This window comes from Erinaceus europaeus, chromosome 1 (genome assembly GCF_950295315.1).
Source record: "Erinaceus europaeus chromosome 1, mEriEur2.1, whole genome shotgun sequence".
NCBI classification, from domain to species: Eukaryota; Metazoa; Chordata; class Mammalia; order Eulipotyphla; family Erinaceidae; genus Erinaceus; species Erinaceus europaeus.
The window spans coordinates 180467562-180487309 of NC_080162.1; the positions used below are offsets into that span (position 1 = coordinate 180467562).

General features: G+C 40.4%; 1 protein-coding gene and 1 non-coding gene across 12 annotated transcripts in view; both read left to right on the plus strand.

The window, feature by feature from the left end:
- The window catches only part of STAU2 (staufen double-stranded RNA binding protein 2), a 284150-nt gene extending 277052 nt beyond the window's left edge, over positions 1 to 7098 (plus strand). For 10 of the 11 annotated variants that reach the window (XM_060200130.1, XM_060200104.1, XM_060200101.1 and 7 more), the window contains 2 exons: positions 4535 to 4623; positions 5946 to 7098. In XM_060200130.1, coding sequence (XP_060056113.1) covers positions 4535 to 4623; positions 5946 to 6039 — 183 coding nt within the window. In that variant the 3' untranslated portion in view covers positions 6040 to 7098. Of the gene's footprint in view, positions 1 to 4534; positions 4624 to 4860; positions 4987 to 5945 lie in introns of those variants that run through there. The other variant, XM_060200108.1, reaches the window with a different exon arrangement.
- Positions 7099 to 19137: 12039 nt separating this feature from the next.
- On the plus strand, positions 19138 to 19218 carry LOC132532459 (small nucleolar RNA U105B). The gene has a single exon (XR_009544415.1). It is a non-coding gene; the product is annotated as a small nucleolar RNA U105B (small nucleolar RNA).
- Positions 19219 to 19748: the final 530 nt, after the last annotated feature.

Genomic DNA, 19748 nt, shown 5'->3' on the forward strand with positions numbered 1-19748 from the left:
CTGCAGATTTCTTCTGGGGGGAAGGAAGGGTGCAAATCTAGTCTTTTGTGAAAGAGTGAATTTAATTTGTTAAAGTAGCCCTTCATTCCAAGTCAAGAGTAGTGAATAAGGTAAATAGTCTGAATGGGCAAATTAAAAATAAGGTGGGGCATTAAGATGACAAAATTGATTTGCTTGGTTGACCCACAAAGTGGTTCCCAAAAGGTATTCCAAAAACACCGAGAAAGCAGGTTCCAAGCTCTCCTCACACTGTGGCTAGCATTGAGGGGTGAGAGGAAGCTCACAGCCAGAGCAGCAAAATGGCCTGGCGAATTCAACATCTTGGCATTGATCATAAAGAGGTTATTGAAATGGTGCGCTATGATTAAAATAGTAGGAAGCTTGCCACAGGAGTAATAGCTTAGAAAGTGGACTTTTTAGTGGACTTTAAGATTTTTAAAGATAATATTCTATTTATTTATTTGATTGAGGCAGAGAGAAATTACAGGAAGGGCAAGATAGAGAACTAGAAAGAGATATCCTGCAGCACTGCTTCACCACTGATGGAGCTTCTCCCTGTAGGTGGGGACTAGGGCTTGAACCTCAGTCCCTGAGCACTGTGACATTCGTGCTTGACCAGGTATACTGCCACCTGCCCCCCCCCATTTTTTTTTTCTTTCTATAGCACTGCTCTACACTAGCTTATGACTGTGCAAGGGATTGAACTTGGGACTTTAGAGCCTCGAGCATGAAAGTTTTTGTTTGTTTGCTTGTTTGTTTTTTAACCAGAGCACTGCTCAGCTGTGGCCTATGGTGGTGTGAGGAACTGAACCTAGGACCTTGGAGCCACAGGCAAGAGAGTCTCTTCACATAATCATTAAGCTGTTTTCCTTCACCTGTTGTGCTGTTCTCCATCATGGCTGGGGAAATGGCTCAACTGGTAGAGCCCCACACTTGCATGCTTGAGTCCCTGGTTCAATACCCAGAACTGCATGTACCAGAGTGGTGGTTTAGCTTTACTCTCTCACTGTCTTAGGTGAGACTCTCTTTCTCTCTCTCTCATCTGCAATAAAAAAATAATAAATCTTTAAAAATAAATACATCTGAGATGATCTAAATACCTAACAGCAGTGTAGATGACTAAATACAAGAGGGCACACAGATCTGCGAGACACTGTGAGTTGTGACATTTGATAGTGCTGAAATGTTTCTGTTGTGAGCGAGTGCTTGTAATAATAAAAACAGCAGGCTGTAAAACAATGTTAAGCTATGATCCAGATTAAAGTATGTAGCTGGGGGGAGAGGTTAAAAAAAAAGATACCAAAAATTGTGGGGGGATGTGTGGAGAGCTTCATCACCCCAGCCTAGCTTTCTCAGTTAGAGAGAGGTGGAAACAGCAAGAGAGGGGGAGATGCTAAAAGCAACAAAGCCTCCCCACCACAGGAATAACTCCATATAGGATGTCGGAGATTCAAACCTGGGTCACATGCATGGCAAAGCAGGCAGCCTCCTAAGTGTGTTATTTCACTGGCCCCTATGCTATGATTTTTAAAAAAATAATGAAACACTGTATTTCACAATAAAAAAAAACATAGAGGAAGAGAGAGTTTCTGTTAATCTTAACAAAGAATTATGACGTATCTGTATTGGTTTATTAGAACTGCTACAACGAAGTATAACAAACTGGGCAGCTTAATCAATAGAAATTAATTATCGCACATTTCTGGAAGCCAGAAGTTTAAGATTAAGGTGTTTGTTAGCAGGACTGGCTTCTTCCTGAGAGTTGTGAGGGATCTGCTTCATGCTTCTCTCTTAGCTCCTGGTGGTTTGCTGGAAGTCATCCATATTCATTTATTTCTCTTGCATCATTTTAGTCTTGCCACCCTCCTCACACGATGTTCTTTCTGTGTGTGCGTCTACATATAAATTCCTACTTTTTACAAGGACATTGGTCAGTCAGATTGGGGAACCACCCTAGTTTTTGTATGACTTTATCTTAATTAGTAACATCTGCCGTCACTGTTTTCCAAAATAAGGCAACATTCTAAGATATGAGGAATTAGTATGAACAAATGAAAGGGGGTGGAGAGGAATAATCCTATCCATAACTGTCTCTCAATGAAAGCAACCCTGTTCCCCTCCACCTGAGGTGAGTACTCACTTCTCACCACAGTCAATGCCAGCTGCCATCAGGCATGAACATGGGATGAGGACAGAGGCAGTGGGCTGGGATACTGACATCCTGCAGGGCTGCAGGTAGACAGAGATACGTTGAAAATAGGAAAGGTGTCCCTGCATGCTCAGGTCGAGCTGCATGCACAAGCAGGCGTTCACATTACCACTTCTAAACTAGGGAGAACAGAAACTAGAGAGCTGAAAGAAAGGAGTAGCCTATAGAAAGAGAAGAGGATTTATAGTTACTTTTGGTTGTACATGAAGGTGTAGGAGTGCCAAATGCTTGTGTGAGTGTGTCCTCCCCCCCCCCCCCCAGTGAAACAACAGCCCCAGAGTGGTATAATTGTGCATGCTTGAGGTCTTGGCTCCAGAAAAAAAGACAGAGAGAGAGAGAGAGAAAAGAAAGAAAAGAGAGAGGAAAGAAAGAAAGAGAGAGAGAGAGAGAAAGATCAAAGGGGAAATGAAGAGGGAGAAATCAATGTATCATATAAAAATCTGCATGAACGCATTTCTGACATTTTAATTTATTACTAACAAGATCTGCAAGCAGTCAACGTGCCCCTTACAAATGAAAAAGCAAACAAGCTGTTTATCAATAGTGGAGCATTTGCAGGTAACAAGTCACAAAAAGACATGAAGAAAGCTAAAGGGCACATAGATGAGTAAAAAAAACAAGGTCACCCTCCAAAGAGCTGTATATACTTTGTGATCCCAGCTATATATCACTCTGGATAAAGTGAAAGTATAGAGACAGGGAAAAGAACAGTGGTTACCAAAGGTTTGAGGGGATCATGTTTAGGGACAAACAGGTGGGAAACAGGAACTTAAGACTGTGAAACTGTTCTAGTCACTATTGTAATGATGGGTCCATGGCATTGTGTACACACATTGGTCAAAAACCAGAGAATGCACAATAGCCATAATATAAAAACTAAGGACTTGACTTAATGGCAATGTATCAATATTAACTGAGAGGTAGCATAACTGTTAGCACACAGGACTTGCATGAAGGGGTTCCAGGTGCTTTGTCTGGCCAATAGCCAGAGCTAAGTGGTGCTCTGATCGTAAAACTAACAAAACCATCTACATTGGCTCATCAGTTGAAGCAAATGTGCCAGAAAGTCAGCACCAGGGGGACTGTGCTAGGAGCTAGGAGAGAGTGTATGGGCACTTTGTGATCTACTTGCTCTGGTTTTCTGTAAATCCAAGACTGCTTTTAAAAAAGAAAGTCTATGAACTTAAAAAATCAAATCCAGTATATATATTTATATATGCATTACAAATACAGGCATTTAAAAAGATCCAGACACTTCAGTCAGATAACCAAACTTTTGGCAGATATAAGTTTGGGAAACTGCAAGAATTAGGTTTTGGTCTTCTTTTTTTTTTTTTTTTTTTTTTTTTACAAAAGGCAGTTGAGAAGATACAGATGACCAAAGTGTGACCCAGCAGGATCTCCAAGGTTCAAACAACCCTTACTGCTCACACCTCTCTCAGACTCAACAAAGCCTTTCTTCTAATGGAGCTTAAAAGGGGTGTTGTGCTGGGGGGGGGGGGTGGAGAGGGTAGAGAGGAGGAGAACCAAATTCTTATTCTAAGAAATAACAATTTGGACCATGCACAAGAGTGTCAACAAGTTATGTAGATCTTATCAGCAGCGCATTTTTGGTGCCTCCCAGCTATCCAGCGAAGCTCCACCAGCCTGTCAACACCCTTCAGCATCCCACGCACTGCGGCCATATCAACACCTCTCCGGAGCTCTGCCTCCCCAGAGCCCCAGGAGCGAGAATTTTCTCCCTCCTTGCAGGATACTATCATTCAATCAGCTCGGTATGCATTTGTGTCTTCCATCCATTTCTCTGTTCACATTCTGTGGCTTGGTTGGGGGCTTACTGTCTCTGGAAATGAACACAGTGGATGCCTTTATGCTCACTTGGGAAAGAGTCCCCATGCTGGGAAAAATCTAATGGCTCTCACGACTGTAGAAAGAGAATGTATAGTTTTGGTGATGTGAGAAAAAATGATGCCGAGTCGTCATCAAAGCATAATGGGCTATGTTTGCAGATAAAACATGGTGAATTTACAAAATTATGGATGAGGGATAAGCCTGTGACCTGTGGAAACCCCATCACTACCACTACCAAATAAAATAAATAAATAAATAAATAAATAAATGAAACCTTTATAGTATATACATTGCTGCATGAAAATATAGCCCTTCAATGAAATTTTACTAAGTGATACAATCAAGCATTTATTTAGATTAATGAAAATGATGGTCTTTATTATGCAACTCAACTTTCCTATACAATTATCTGTTTATGACATTAAAGTTAGTTAATGATTTTCCTTGTTTGTTTGTGTTTGTTTTTATTTTTAGGCAGCTTTAAGTGCCTTGAAACAATTTTCTGAACAAGGACTGGATCCAATGGAAGGAGCAATGAATATTGAAAAAGTTTCTCTTGAAAAGTGAGTATATTTTCTGTCATATTCATACATATGTAATGTTGTAACTATACAAAAAATAAGATGAAACAATAATATTTTTAAAAATTAGCCTGACAAGATAGTTCACCTGGATGGTACACCTACTTTGGCATGTGTACAACCCAGGTTCAAGCTCAGGCCCCACTACGCTGGGGAAAGCTTTAATGCTTCGTTGTCTGCTTCTTTTTCCCTCTATCTCTCTCTTTCTATTTGAAAAAGTTGACTCCGAGGGGTGAAACCCTGATGACAAGAGGAAAAACAAAACAAAACAACACAAGACAATGGCTATAGCTTACAAAATTATTCTTAATAAAATTGAAAGTGAATAAATGAAAAAACAAGATACGTATGGTCGTATTTGTTTGTTATGTGTGTGAATATTTTATCTCTTAACTATTTGTCATTTCTACATTTTCATGCATTTGTTGGGAGATATTTATAAGAGTTTTGTTCACTATAGAAAATTGTGAAACTCATGAAAACTCATTTCACTTCATATTGTTCAGCATTTTCTGATTAGTCCGTTTTGAGGTTAAAAAAAACGTATTCACATTCCTGTTATATTTTAAGACACACACAGCGAGAGAGATGGGAAACGAGATGAAACTAGTGCCTGCCTCCCCTGGATGACATTTGCTGTTCACTGTTACATGACACACAAACACACACTGCATAACAGTGTGGCTCCAAAAGGCTGCAATGGCAAAAACACAGCTAAAGGAAGGATTTCTGAAATCCCACTCACAGCTTTTTTCAATGAGATTTGAGCATAAGATCTTTTATCTAGGAGACTGAATTTGGAGTCTCTCCAGAGACCCAATTTATAGTAAAGAAATAGAAAAGAATTGCATTTACACAGTAGAATCCAAATTCTTTCAAGGCAGTAACAACAACAGGTGAGATTTCAGAACACACATAGCAGGTAATATTTTCAGAAAGGGGGAAAAAATAGGTAATCCAGAAAGTAACTACTAGATACACTGACCCTATAACTAAATGAGCACACCCCCATACCAGTTTTGGTCATTAATATTTAAAAGGTGAGACCGTGAGAAGAAAACATTGGGTAAACAGACATGGCATTTTCAGTTGTCTATAGATTGGCAGCCATTTATAAGCTAATTTAATCAAAACCATTTCCACATGATCTCATCAGTAGACTATCTGAACATAAATATTGTTGTTTCACTTTAAAATGTCACTTTTGTGGTGACCTTTGAATCCTGTGTGCCATCTGCTAATAAACATGTCTGAAGACGTGCAACCCTGGACCTTCAGCTCTTGTTAATGTATTAATCTTCCAGACAAGCCCAGCATCTGGGAGAGAAAGCAGACAATAACCAGACACACCCGGGTTCCATCGCTCAGGACTGCAAGAAATCAAAGTCGGTCATCTAACAGCTCCCAGAGCCACGGCTGCCACCGCATCCTTATAAACCTGTCAGCACGCATGAGGGTGTCTGTGCTCAAGGAAATGAATGACTAATACCATTATTTGAGTCTTATGTGAAGACAACACTATTCTAACACAAGAGATAATATACATAGGACTGTTGACTCAACTGGGGAAAAATAAAACTGAGCATTTCCTTTGGAACTTGAGATCAGATCATAACTGATTTACCCAGAGGCAGCAGAAATTGGATCCTGCTACTGGAGCTTAAAATAACAATTAATGAAATGTGTTAGAAACAGAGGTTTAAAAAAAATTTAAATGATTAATAGAGAAGTTGGGTTTGGTTCTGTTGTTATGACTGTTCTGTCGTGGCACTTGTGTTCAGTTATATCCTTTCTCTCGTTTTAAATAATGCTTGACGATTCAAAAATTAACCAATGATGTGCTGTGGAATGTGATGGTCACTGTCCTCATATAGAGTCACACAGTTTCTCTTTTTATACAACAGGTATCTGTAATCTTCATCTTATGTTAGTTGCAATGACTTCAAGGCACACTAGTCAAAGGTGTATGCAAACAAACATGGTTTAAATCAGGTCAGATATTTGATTAAACATATGAAATCATGTTAGAAACAACTAGTTTCAATGTACTCCAGAATTTTTTTTCCCTTTCTTTTAGTTTTTTTTTTTTTCCTTTTCTTTCTTTCTCTCTCTCTTTTTTAAAGCAGTGTGGGTTTTGCGCTCCATCATACTACAAACCAGTAAGGAGGCGTCTTGCTTCCACAAACCATTTATCTGGAGTCCATGTTCCCTCGGGGATCTTGCACCCACCCCCACCCGTGTGTTGTAGTCACTCACTGTTTGCATCGAGAGTGCTTTCAATGGCTGCCTCTGGATGGGGGAGGCAGGCAGTGATAATGTTCATGGTGAGGAAATGAAAACCTGTTGGAAGAGCTGTAAACGTCTTGCCAGCTTGTAGCCAGCCATATTCTGGACCAGCATGTCGGAATCCAGCGTGTAACCAATGCAGTAAAAATGTGGTTGGTTTCTGTGTGTGAAGTGTTGTCATTGTTGTTCTTTCGTTCCCTTGCCCTCCTCCCTTAAATATCACCTCAGTGAAACCCATCCTGAAGCCACCACCCAACATCGTCATCCTGCACATTTTAGAGAAGGTCCAAGTCCAAGGTGCCACCAGGCTGTATCTGTGAAACTGCAGAGCTGCCTCCTTGGTGACTCGAGGCAGGTTCCTGACAGGCCAATGTCATCTCATTATTGAGGCTTTCTCCTTATTGATTTGCAAACCTTGTGCAATGAGAAAACACTATATGATCTAACTGCTCGGCCCAGCATGACAATAGGAATATAATTATGTAAGATTTCACAAGCAAAACCACCACAAATCATGATCTGGCTGACTCACACGCGACTGCAGAATAAACAAATAGCAACATAAGGAAATAACTCTAGGGTTGTTTTTAATGATTCCCATGTGGGGAAGTCCGCTGGTACTGAGAGGGCTGGGTGCCCTTGGAGGAAATAGGTTTTTGTTACATAAAGCTGGGTCCCTGTGCAAAGAGATGCATATTTGTAACAGCCAGGTTCACAAAGGTGAACTGAGTTGAAAAATAAGTTCTGCTGCCCAACACTAGGGCAGAGAGAGACCTAAGCCATTCCCGTAGAGAGGGCCTTTACTCCCCAGCACTGAAACTTAGGCCCTAAGACCAGGCAAAGAACAGGCCTGTTGGCAGCAGAGCTTGAGGCAAGATCATTAAAGTTTTTTTCTGCAACCATAGTTGTAGACACAATCTTGTTTCCCAAATGCTGTAAACATAAGACCACTTTCCACAGCCTATGAACCAAACACCACCAGGCTTTCAAGACTGTGGGAGAGTGATGAGCTCAGGGAATGAACAAAGCGCATCAGCTCTCACAACCTAAGTCTCAGAAGCATGTAACTTTTGAGCCGACTGATGGAGTCACCCACAGAGTTGATATATCCCTGAACACATCAGATCAGTAGGTGTGTGTGTGTGTGTGTGTGTGTGTGTGTGTGTGTGTGTGATGGAGTCACCCACAGAGTTGATATATCCCTGAACACATCAGATCAGTAGGGGTGTGTGTGTGTGTGTGTGTGTGTGTGTGTGTGTGTGTTCAGATTGTGTGGAGTCTCAAGTTTAGTGATAGGCTGTTTATTCAAAATTGCATCCTTTCTACCTGCTTGAAGAGCCTAGGGAGCTCCTTTAGATATTTTCCCGGAATAGCCACACTTCCTGGGAACCATTTGGGTTTTCGTGGGGTTTAATTAGAAATGCAAATGATGGGTGGCCTGCAATTCACTGCAGAGGCCTGCTGCACTGCGCCCTTCCAAAGCACACTGCCATACATCATTAGAGGGAAACCATTAAGGAGATTTATTGAAAGAATGTTTCTTCGGCACAAGGAGATCTTTTTGATGGAAAATGGAACTCGTTATTCTTTAAAAGACACAGATTGACTTATCTCCTTTATCAATTACAGTGTCTGCTTTCAGCTTTTCTCAATCAGTGTAGGCTTTGTAGTCGTTTCCCAATGCTAAGGCCAATGTGTTTTTATGAAAAAGGTTTGTTTTTTACATTTTTATTGGAAATGTAATATTTCACTTTGAAACCCCGACCATCCCCTCACATACAACATTGCCAAAGATCAATGGTGGTACCACTAATCAGGCTGTGACAAGGACATTCCTTTCTTTTTCCTGGGGTGACCTCTCTGAGAAGTTTTTCTAACATTTTTCTCCCCAGCAAACATTCCCTACAGTAACTTTTCTTTTTCCTTTTTGGGACAGCTTCAACCAATTTCCTGTGTCATAAAATGAAAGTAGATTACTGAAAAACTTGCCTTATTATGCAGAAGTTTTTAGGCCTCCTTGTGACCTTGGAAATCTGGTCCAGACCAATTGATTGTTTAAATCCTACTGCAGTTGAGTTGTTGTTGCAACTGCCCAGATTTTGTTTTGTACCTTTTAATCTCCACTTGCTAGCGTTATGACCCCGAAATGACAGAAAACCCTAGCAGTTCTACACATGATGATAGTAGCTTGCAAAATCATATATTGTCTTTGAGTCTCCCCTATACTAGTCCACCATGATTTAGGTACTTGATAAATTTAGAAATGATGCAGTCAAGAGATTGGGTGGTGGTGCACCTGGTTAAGCACGCACATTACAGTGCTCAAGGACCTGGGTTCAAGGTCCCAGACCTCAACTGTAAGAGAAAGCTTCACAAGCAGTGAAGCAACACTCTAGTTGTCTCTCTGTCTCTCTCCCCCCTTTCCCTCTAAATTTCTTTCTGTCCTATCAAATAAAATAAAGTTTAAAAAAGAAATTATGCAGTCAATAAATGGACAAATAAATGATCTATCAAATGAACAGATTAACCTATGGGAGAAATAAAAATTCTATCTCACTATTTACATGATACAGAGATAGTAACTCATGGGGCCGGGTGGTGGCACATCTGGCTAAGTGCACATGTTACAGTGCACAAGGACCCGGGTTCCAGCCCCTAGTCCCCACCTGCAGGGGAAAATCTATGTGAGTGGTGAAGCAGAGTTGCAGGTCTTTCTCTGTCTCTCTCCCTCTCTATCATCCCCTCCTCTCTCGATTTTTGGCTGTCTCTATTCCAATAAATAGATAAATAAAGATAATACAAAAAAATAAGAAAAAAGAAAACTTTTTTTTAAAGAAAATCTTAAACCAGCAATCTTCACTGGAAATTTAAATGAAGCAGATTGAAATAGGTTTTTTTTTAAAAAAAAAAAAAGATAAGTACTCATGAAAAGATTACTGAACTGTGGTTTTTTTTAAAGAAACCTTAACTTCTGAGGACTTTGTATCCATAGAGACCCACTATTCTGTTCCTCACCTCCCCATTTCTGCATTTAGATTCTTTCCTGATCCTAACAAATTTAATTCCAATTCTCACCCCAAGATGCATTCCTATATTTCCACTATCACAGATACATATCTCTGAGAGACACTGGAATATCTGATTCAAAGAAAGACTTCCTTAAACTCAGTGACATTCAACTGTTTATTTTTAATAGATACTGGAAAGTTTCATCTCTTTTTGCCAAGACTTACTTAAAAGTTAGCTTGCTTGGGAAGATCTCTTATGCTTTAACCTCTTAGTATAACTGAATGCCTTTTTTTTTTTTTTTTTTTGAATGCCTTCTTGACTATGCTCTTAGCACACTCTCTTGTAGGCTGGGAATTCAGAAAATGAATAAATAAATGAAACTACTTTACCCTAAAATAGCCATATTCTAGTTAGAGGGAAAGATTGGCAAAAATAAACTTGGGAGTTGACTATTTTTGCTCAGAACCTCTGTGCTGTCACTACTTATTCACCTGCTTGTTTCTTTCAGTCAGTCGCTTCTTCATTCCCTCAGTTGTCTTACTTGCTTTGACACTGTGCTATAATTCTGCTAGTATATCCTTCACATAGCCAAACATCTACTGACAACCCCTCTCCCTCTGGCCCACCACCCTGACTCTACATGCATATACAAGTTTAAATGCTTTGAACTCACCTACACTTAGGAGGCTAGTCAACTCAATTTGTTGCTCATTGCATCTCTAGCTCAAGGACAGTACCTGCCTTCTCATGTAAGTATTCAATAAATATTTCTTGACTACAAGAATCACCCAAAAGAACCTGCTATGATGAATCTGCCAGTTGCTCTGTACCAAGAGACAGGTGGATATGTGGATGGACTGACTGAATGATTCTGTCTGCCTGGGAATTAGCTCTTAGTTCTACTTCCGTTAATATGTAGTCTTACAGAATTCACTTAATGTTTTTACTTGTCAGTTTTTCACCCAAAAAGTAGTTGTAAAAATATATACATACTCTATTTTTAATTATACAAGGTACGAAAATAAATATAATATTTCAATAACAATTAATGAATATTAAGCAAATAGCCATGGTCTAGAAGTTAAGTCACTAGAGGCCTAGTTTAGACATAGATGTGACTTTGGCAAGGAATTTAGCCTTCCTGGGCCTCATTTCCACATCTATAAAATGATGCTCCCTGAAGAGCTTTGAAATTCTAAATTTATATTACATTAGTATGTCCATTACTAGTGGTAGGCTTATAGTCAACTTTTGTTTCAGATGTGAATTTTTAATCAAATACTTGCAGTGAGAACACCAACACTCAACATCTGTTAGGATTCCTTTTGTTGCAAATTATAAAAACTTATTCAAACCAGAAATGGGAAATATGTAATAAAGTTCCAGGGCTGTTTTCACAGAAACTGAGGACAAAAAATGCTGATATGAACTCCAGTCAGGAACTAGAAGGCTATGGGGAAACCAGGAAGTTCTCTTTCTCCCTCTCTCTCAATTCCTCTCCACCCCCTGACTGTGACTGTGAATCATTCTCTCTCCATACCAGCTCCTGTTCCTCAAGTACACGTATCAGAGAACATGTAAAAAGAATTTCTGATTGACATACGTTGGATCAAGTATTCACCCTTGGCCCACAATGTACATATGGCTCCTCCAGCTCGATCCCCATGGTACATCAGAGAAGAGAAAAATTACAGTTCTGGGAGACCACCCAATAGGTATCCACCTCAACCACTTACCAAGGGGCAAGACTTATTATAATTATTTGCTAATTCTTACTTTAAATGTAAACAGTCCGACTTATGTAACTTGAGTGGCAGTATCCCAAATGTCACAGATTGGTCTCAGTCTTGTGAAGACCATGGGTTTTTGTTTTTATTTGTCTGCTAGTTTAATTTTTTAAATCCTTTTTTGAAATCTTAATCCTTTTGTTTAATCCTTTCAGTCTTTAGCTTCAAGGGTCTGATGAACCACAAAGCTATCCTGAATGAGTCATGTAACTAAGTATCAAGGAGAAAATATTAGCAATCTTTTAAAATATATTTTTCTTCAGTATAGAAAGTGATAAACATAGGCAGAAGAGTTTTCTCCTACCCTCGGTTTCTTTCTTTCTTTTTTTAAAAAATTATTGATTTATTTATCTAAGGTTATTTTTTAAATATTTTTTATTGATTGATGAGAGGGATAAGAGGAGAGAGACAGAGAAAGAACCAGACGTCATTCTGGTACATGTGCTGCCAGGGATTAATCTTGGGACCTCATAGCTTGAGAGTCCAACACTTTATCTACTGTGCCACCTCCTGGACCACTCCTCAGTGGTTTCTACAGAACCAGAAAACCAAAGGTCAGTTCCCTTGCTTTTGTTTTCCTGAGCAGATCTTAAGTGGAAGGAATTCCTGATTTTTTAAAAAACATTTTATATGTTTATTTTAATAAAAGAAATACAGAGAGAAAGATACAAAGAGATCAGAACACTGCTCAGCTCTGGCTCATGTTGGCATGGGGGATTAAACTGGGGACTTTGGAACCTCAGACATAAAAGTCTCCTTGCATAATCATTATGCTATCTCACTCACTTACATGTTCTCATTCTTACAACTGAGGTTGCCTGGTCTAATTTTCTTTCAAATGTGTAAGTTTTCAAGGGAACCCAAGGAAAGGAGGAGAGTTGGTGGTTTAAACGGTTGGGAAGTAGGGTGGTAAACTAGGTCACTTGGATAGTGTGTTGCTTTGCCATGTGTAGGACCCAAGTTTAAGCCCAGCCCCTACCACACTGAAAGAAGCTTTCACTCTTTCTGTCTTCTCTGTCTGTATCTAAACAACAACGACAATAATAATGGCTGATAACAGAAGGAATCAGAAATGTGGGTGAAAACATAAAATTGGTGAGGAAGCTTCACTGGAGGAGAATGGGGAAGTAGGAAGGTGTGGAGAAGGCATGGTGGAACAAGACTACGCATTCCCCGTAGGTAAATCTTTAAATGTCTTCACCTTTGCTTTAGGAATGAGCTGTCAAAATCTTCTGTTTCCTCTTGGTCCTTCCTTTAAATCCCCTATTGTGAAGTACTTTTCCAGTATTTTACCACTCGTCCTTCCTTCAATCCTCTGTGTGCAGGGGAAGGAATTAGATATCCCTTTCATCAGCTTAAGATGACTATCAAGCTCCCAGCTTTGGCAAAGATAAGTCTAGATGTGAACTCCTAGGAGAATTTAGCCAATGGGCTATCTGTTACTAGAGAAGGTCAGAACTTTTTTTTTTTTGGGGGGGGACTAGAGTTGTTACCACAATTATCAAAACATAATGCACAACAGCTGTTCAAGTGTTCAGCTCCATTACACCCACTGCCTATCTTAGGATGAAAAGATAGCCCCAGCCTAAAAAGGTCTGACTACACATATTTTATCTTTCATTTTCCAACTTCTAATCTACCAGTTAATTAATTAATATGAATTGTGTTAGACAATTCGATCCTTGTGTTAGACATTGCAAAGAACCAAATAGGAGCTTACAGTAGGAGCCCTGTCCTCAAAGAACCTGCATTCCAATTGGGAAGATGATATAGCAACAAAATACTTAGAAAAATGCAAGAAGATAGAAATAGATGCACTTCGTAAACTTCAGCTCCCACGGTTTCTACAGTGTTTATAAGTGACATTGCAGAGAAACTCAGGCTAGTGCCCCAAGTTTTAGTAGTAAAAATAATGTTAGGGACTGGGTGGTGGTGCACCTGGTTGAGCACATTGTTATAATGTGCCTTAAGAGTGATAAAGTAGTGCTACAAGTATCTCTCTTTCTCTCTCTCTTTCTCTCTCCCTTCTCTTTCAATATCTGACTATCTCTATCCAATAAATAAATGAAGATATTGGAAAAATATATTTAAAAAAAATAATGTCTACCCTAGAATCCTGCATCCCTTACTCTGATGACCTGGACTGCTTTAGGAATCTGGAATGTGTGGACTGGGGAGATAGCATAGTGGTTGTGCAAAAAAGACTTTCATGACTGAAATACTAACAGTCTCATGTTCAATCCCCAGCACCACTATAAGCCAGAGCTGAGCAGTGCTCTGGTAAAAACAACAGCAACAAAACTGGTTAAGAGTACACATTACAGTGTGCAAGGAACCAGGTTCAAGCCACTCATCCCCACCTGCATGGGGAAAGCTTCATGAGTCGTGAAGTAGGACTGCAGGTATCTCTCTGTCTCTTTCAATTTCTCTCTGTCTGTATCCAATAACAAACAAATAAATAAACATATATTTTTTTAAAAAAAAGAAACTCGACTTGTATGTTTGCCTTTTCTGAGGTAAACCTCTGTGATAGTTGAGGAGGCTTCATGGGCCACTATAACCCTCCATAACTAACACTTCCACTAACAGCAATGCTCCCAACTGCTGTGGTATACTTCTGACTTACTGTTTACCAGGAAAGAAGTGCGGGGACATGGTTAAGAGTTGAAATTCTCCCCTCTCCTCTGCTCTCTTCTGCTCTGCTCTGCTCTCCTTTCCTCTTTCTTCTCCTTTCCTCTCCTCTCTTCTCCTTTTTCCTTCCTTCCTCCCTCCCTCCCTTCCTTCCTTCCTTCCTTCCTTCCTTCCTTCCTTCCTTCCTTTTTTCCTTCCTCCCTCTCTCCTCCCTCCCCTTTCTTTCTCGGATTGAGACAGAAATGGAGAGGGAAGGTGGAGAAAAGAAGAAGATAGGAAGACACATGAATTCCTGCTTCGCCGCTCATGAAGCTTTCCCCTTGTGGGTGGGTACTGGGGGTTTGAACCCAGGTCCTTGCTCATAATAATGTGTGCTTTAATGAATGAACCACTGTCCAACCCCAAGAGCTGAAATTCTAAAGTTAGCCTACTTTCAACACTTGACTTTTCCACTACCTACCTATTTACTTCAAGTAAATTATCTCAATTTTCCCTAGTCTCGTTTTCTTCATCTAGAAAGTGAGGGTGTCTGTGTTATTATGTGGCTACATAAATTAATTTTATGAGTTAATACATGCAGAGTGTTTTGAGTTGTGTGTGGCACAAAGTAAGCGCTCAATAAAAGTGAGTTATTATTGACCAAAAGCCATTCAGTGAGTTAATCAATAATTATTGATCAACTATAGAGTGCCAGATAGTACACCTAAGTGTTGAGAAGACAAAGAGGCAGAGACCAATAAGGTATAGCTCTTTTTGAATAATGCCATTTTGGCTTCCTTGAGATTACTGTAAGACATACACACAAATGAATATACCCCAAACTGAATGTTCTTAAAGGTCTAGGACAGGGAGTGTCTATAGCAAGCTACTGAGGGCTACTCAGGCAGTGGGATATCTTTCCATTGTTGTATCCATAATGCCACGTATCTGTGGTTTGCAATGCCTACTGGGACTCATTTGGTGAGAATGACCCAGAGGTCAAGGAATTATTTATGACAAAAGGATTATACAATAGCCATATACTTCATGCTGTATCTTTTGCTCTGGATTTCCTCAGAGAACCAGGGGAAGATGGTAAGAGAAGCCTATCAGTCACCCAAAAAGGCATAGACAATTCCAGAAGTCAGGCTTATCAGGGCTGGTGAGATGTCTCTGAGATATCAGCCCCAAAGTGAAGTTGGCTTTGATTGCTATACTTCTCTTAGAGGTAGAGACCAAAAAAAAAAAAAAAAAAAAAAAAAAAAAACCCTGAATTGTTCTGACTAGTATGGAAAAGCAGTTTAATCCTTCTGTCCTATCTGGTTGCAAATAGCATCAGCACTATAACAGCCTGTTTACATAGTTTCTTAGTGTACCACCCCCCAGAAGAGAAAAAGAGCCATAATATGTTCTAGGTAGGGGATGATAAAGATAGTTTACGAGGGGGCTGCATAATATAGGTATGACTGAGGGCAGTAGGAGCAGGAAGGGAAATAGTATACATGAAATAAGTAAATTTAACCACAGAGATGTAGAGAGACGGTGAGGGAAACCACTCAGGCTTCCTGACTTGGGGAGCTGGGTTAGCACCGCTTAGTTAGGGAGCACAGAAGAACAAGGTGTGCATGAGTTCAGTTCTGTACTTAAGTCTGACAAGACTGTGGGACATTGAGAGAAATCTCTTTCATTTGTAATGTAATCTTAGAGATGTAATCTTAGAGATCAGAAGAAATAATGAAGCTGAAGAGAAAGTGTTTGTGGGGCCAGATGGCGTCATACCTGATTAAGCGCACACATTATGATGCACAAGGACCCAGGTTCAAGCCCCTGATCCCTACAAGGGGAAAGCCCCAGTGAAGCAGGACTGCAGGTGTCTCTCTGTTACTCTCCCTCTCTATATTCCTCTGTCCTCTCAAATTCTCTGTCTTTATCTAATAATAAAAAGAAAAGGAAAGAAAAGAAAAGAAAAAGGAAATTTAAGAAAGAGAAAGTATTTGTGAACAACAAAGACTTGGGTGGTAATCAGTGCCATGTGAATTCCTAAGATCCTCCAGATAGACCCTGTAGAATGAAGGAGAGCAAAAAGCTGAAGGCAAAGGCTTAGGAAGCATCCACATAAAGGCACAGGCTGAGAAAGACAGGGTCTTGCAGGAATCTGAGATGGAATGGACATGGTAAGAAAGGAATGGGGGGAGCCAGGTGGTGGCACACCGGGTTAAGTGCATGTATTACAATGCGCAAGGAACCGGGTTCGAGCCCCTGGTCCTCACCTGCAGGGGGAAAGCTTTACAAGTGATGAAGCAGGGCTGCAGATGTCTCTCTGTCTCTCTCCCTCTCTCTCTTAAAAAAAAATTTTTTTTAAATATTTTATTTATTTTTCTTTTGAGAGAGATTCACAGAGAGACACACACAGAGAGAAACACCAGAGCACTGCTCAGCTCTGGCTTATGGTGGCGCAGGGGATTGTACCTGGGACTTAGGAACCTCAGGCATGAGAGTTTGTTTGCATAACCATTATGCTGTCTCTCCTGCCCCCCTCTCTCCCTCTCTATCACCCCCTTCCCTCTTGATTTCTGGCTGTCTCTATCCAATAAATAAAGATAATAAAAAATTTCTTTTAATTATTAAAAAAAGAGAAAGGAATGGGATCATCAAGAGTATCAATTGCCCCAGTAAGGAAGAAGATGAACAACAACAACCACAGCAAAAAGGTAGAAATGTACCCTGAAGACCTGACACCAGGAGGTTCTGAATGACCTTTGACAGTCGTGTTCAGGTAAAAGAAGGAGGCAACCTCACTGCAAATTACACCACTAGGGGCTTTGGAAGTGATTTGTGTCTTGCTGGTATACAGACCAATTTGAGAACTGGTGACCCGACAGGGATTTACCAGAATAGACGTGATACCTCTCAGCAACGTGGCTGTAATGTTCCAGGTATGCACAATGGTATGAGTCAGCGGGCACATGCATATCCTGCTCTGGTGCTGCATCTATGGTGGGCTTCTAACGTCTATAAGACATTCTCAGTGAGCTTGTAGACTCGCATAGGTAAATGCTTGCTACTCATAGTTGTTCTTTATATGGTGTATGATCAGAAAAAATAGTTAAGTAATGTGTCAAATGTAGAAGTGATTGTTGCACAGCAGTAATTATGGTGTACTTCTCCACTGTTTAGTTCAAATATTTCTCTACATTCCTGAACATTTATAGGGTATTTATTTATTCATTCATTTTTGCACTGTAATGTGTATGCTTAACCAGGTGTCCCACCACCCAGCCTATTCATTCATTTTTGTTTTTTCAGTTTTTTTAATTCATTTTCCCTTTTTGTTGCCCTTGTTGCTTTTCATTGTTGTAGTAGTTATTATTATTGTTGTTGTTGATGTCATCTTTGTTAGATAGGACAGAGAGAAATGGAGAGAGGAGGGAAAGACAGACACCTGCAGACCTGCTTCACCGCCTGTGAAGTGACTCCCCTGCAGGTGGGGAGCCGGGGCCTCGAACTGGGATCCTTACACCGGTCCTTGTGCTTTGCTCAGTTTTGTTTTTTTAAAGGTTTTATTTATTTATTAATGAGAAAGATAGGAGAGAGAGAAAGAACTGGACATCACTCCGGTACATGTGCTGCCAGGGATTGAACTCAGGACCTCATACTTGAGAGTCCAGTGCTTTACCCACTATAACACCTCCCGGAGCACTATTCATTCATTTTAAAAAAAAATATTTTTGTTTATTTATTTATTATTGGATAGAGACAGAGAGAAATTGAAAGGGGCTAAGATAAAGAGGGAGAAAGTCAGAGAGAGGTGCAGCTTTACTTCACCACTCGTGAAGCTTCTCCCCTCTTGAAGCTTCCCCTTGCAGGGAGGGCCAGAAGCTTGAACCTGGGTCCTTGTATACTGTAATGTGAGCACTTAACCAGGAGCGCCACCGCCTGGCCCCTTATCCATTCATTTTTGTACTAGAAAATACAAACAGAATGTGTTCCAGAACTCCGTCTCTTCAGAGCCCTACCTTACCAGGAAAGACAGAGAGGCAGATTAGGGGTAAGGCTTGACTGACCAACATCCATGTCCAGTGGAGAAACAATTATAGAAGCCAGAACTCCTTCCTTTTGCACCCCAAAACAATTTTGGTCCATACACTAAGAGGAGGAAATGTTAGAAGTTGACCAGAGGGGCCCGGTGATAACACACCTGGTTGAGTGCACATGTTACAGTGCTCAAGGACCCCGGATTCAAGCCCCGTGGCCCCCTCTGCAGGAGGAAAAGCTTTGCGAGTAGTGAAGCAGGGCTGCAGGTGTCTCTTTGTCTCTCTCCCTTTCTATCTTTCCCTTCCTTCTTGATTTCTGTCTGCCTCTACCCAATAAATAAAGATAATAATTAAAAAAAAAAAAAGTCACCAGAGGGCCCTGAACCCCACCTCAACTGGGATGTAGAACTTTCCTGAATAGGAACTTTCTGTTTTTATACCATTATAGGGAGGGAAGAGAAATCTGGAGAAGACCTGAGGAAGTCAGATGCTGTTTCCCTCATCTGAGATGCAAGAGGGAAAAGGAAGGACACTGGAGGTAGTGATAGTTGTAGGTGTATCTTAGAAAGGAAGTGAAGATGAGGCCTTAGAAGTAAATAAAAAATGGGCATCAACTTTCACACGGGATCAGCCATTTTGGTCCAAATGTCCTACTTCTCTGAATTTTTATTTTCTTGATTAAAATTTTAAAATATGGGGGCAGGGATCCTATGAGGAATATTTAAATAGCATTGGGAGGGGAGCTTTTATACAACAGAATAAAAATCACTGATTTTGTGGTTGACAACACCATGTCTGGCTGAACCCCTGTGATTGTTCAGTCTCAAAGGAAATGCCCAGCTGCACACTGGTGGGGGCGAGGAATCATAAATTTGAGCCTTATAAGAAAAAATGTCACGGGACAAATACACAGTTAAAGAAAAAAACCTGGTGGTTAGGCGGTAGTGCAGCGGGTTAAGCGCATGTGGCGCGAATCACAAGGACCAGCGTAAGGATCCCGGTTGAGCCCCCAGGTTCCCCACCTGCAGGGGAGTCGCTTCACAGGCAGTGAAGCAGGTTTGCAGGTGTCTGTCTTTCTCTCCCTCTCTCTGTCTTCCCCTCCTCTCTTCATTTCTCTCTGCCCTATCCAACAATGACTACATCATCATCATCAACAATAATAATAACTACAACAACAATAAAAAACAACAAAGGCAACAAAAGGGAGAAAAAAAACAAATAAAAAAAAAAGAAAAAGAAAAAAAAAAACCTGTAACATGTCCTTTGGGACCAAATAGATGGAACTGGAAGTGATTAAGAGTTGTGAAGTGAGTAAGAAAGTGAAGGATAGTATGGGCTGATTTCACTCGAGGAATATAGAGTTGAAACACATGAACTTGAA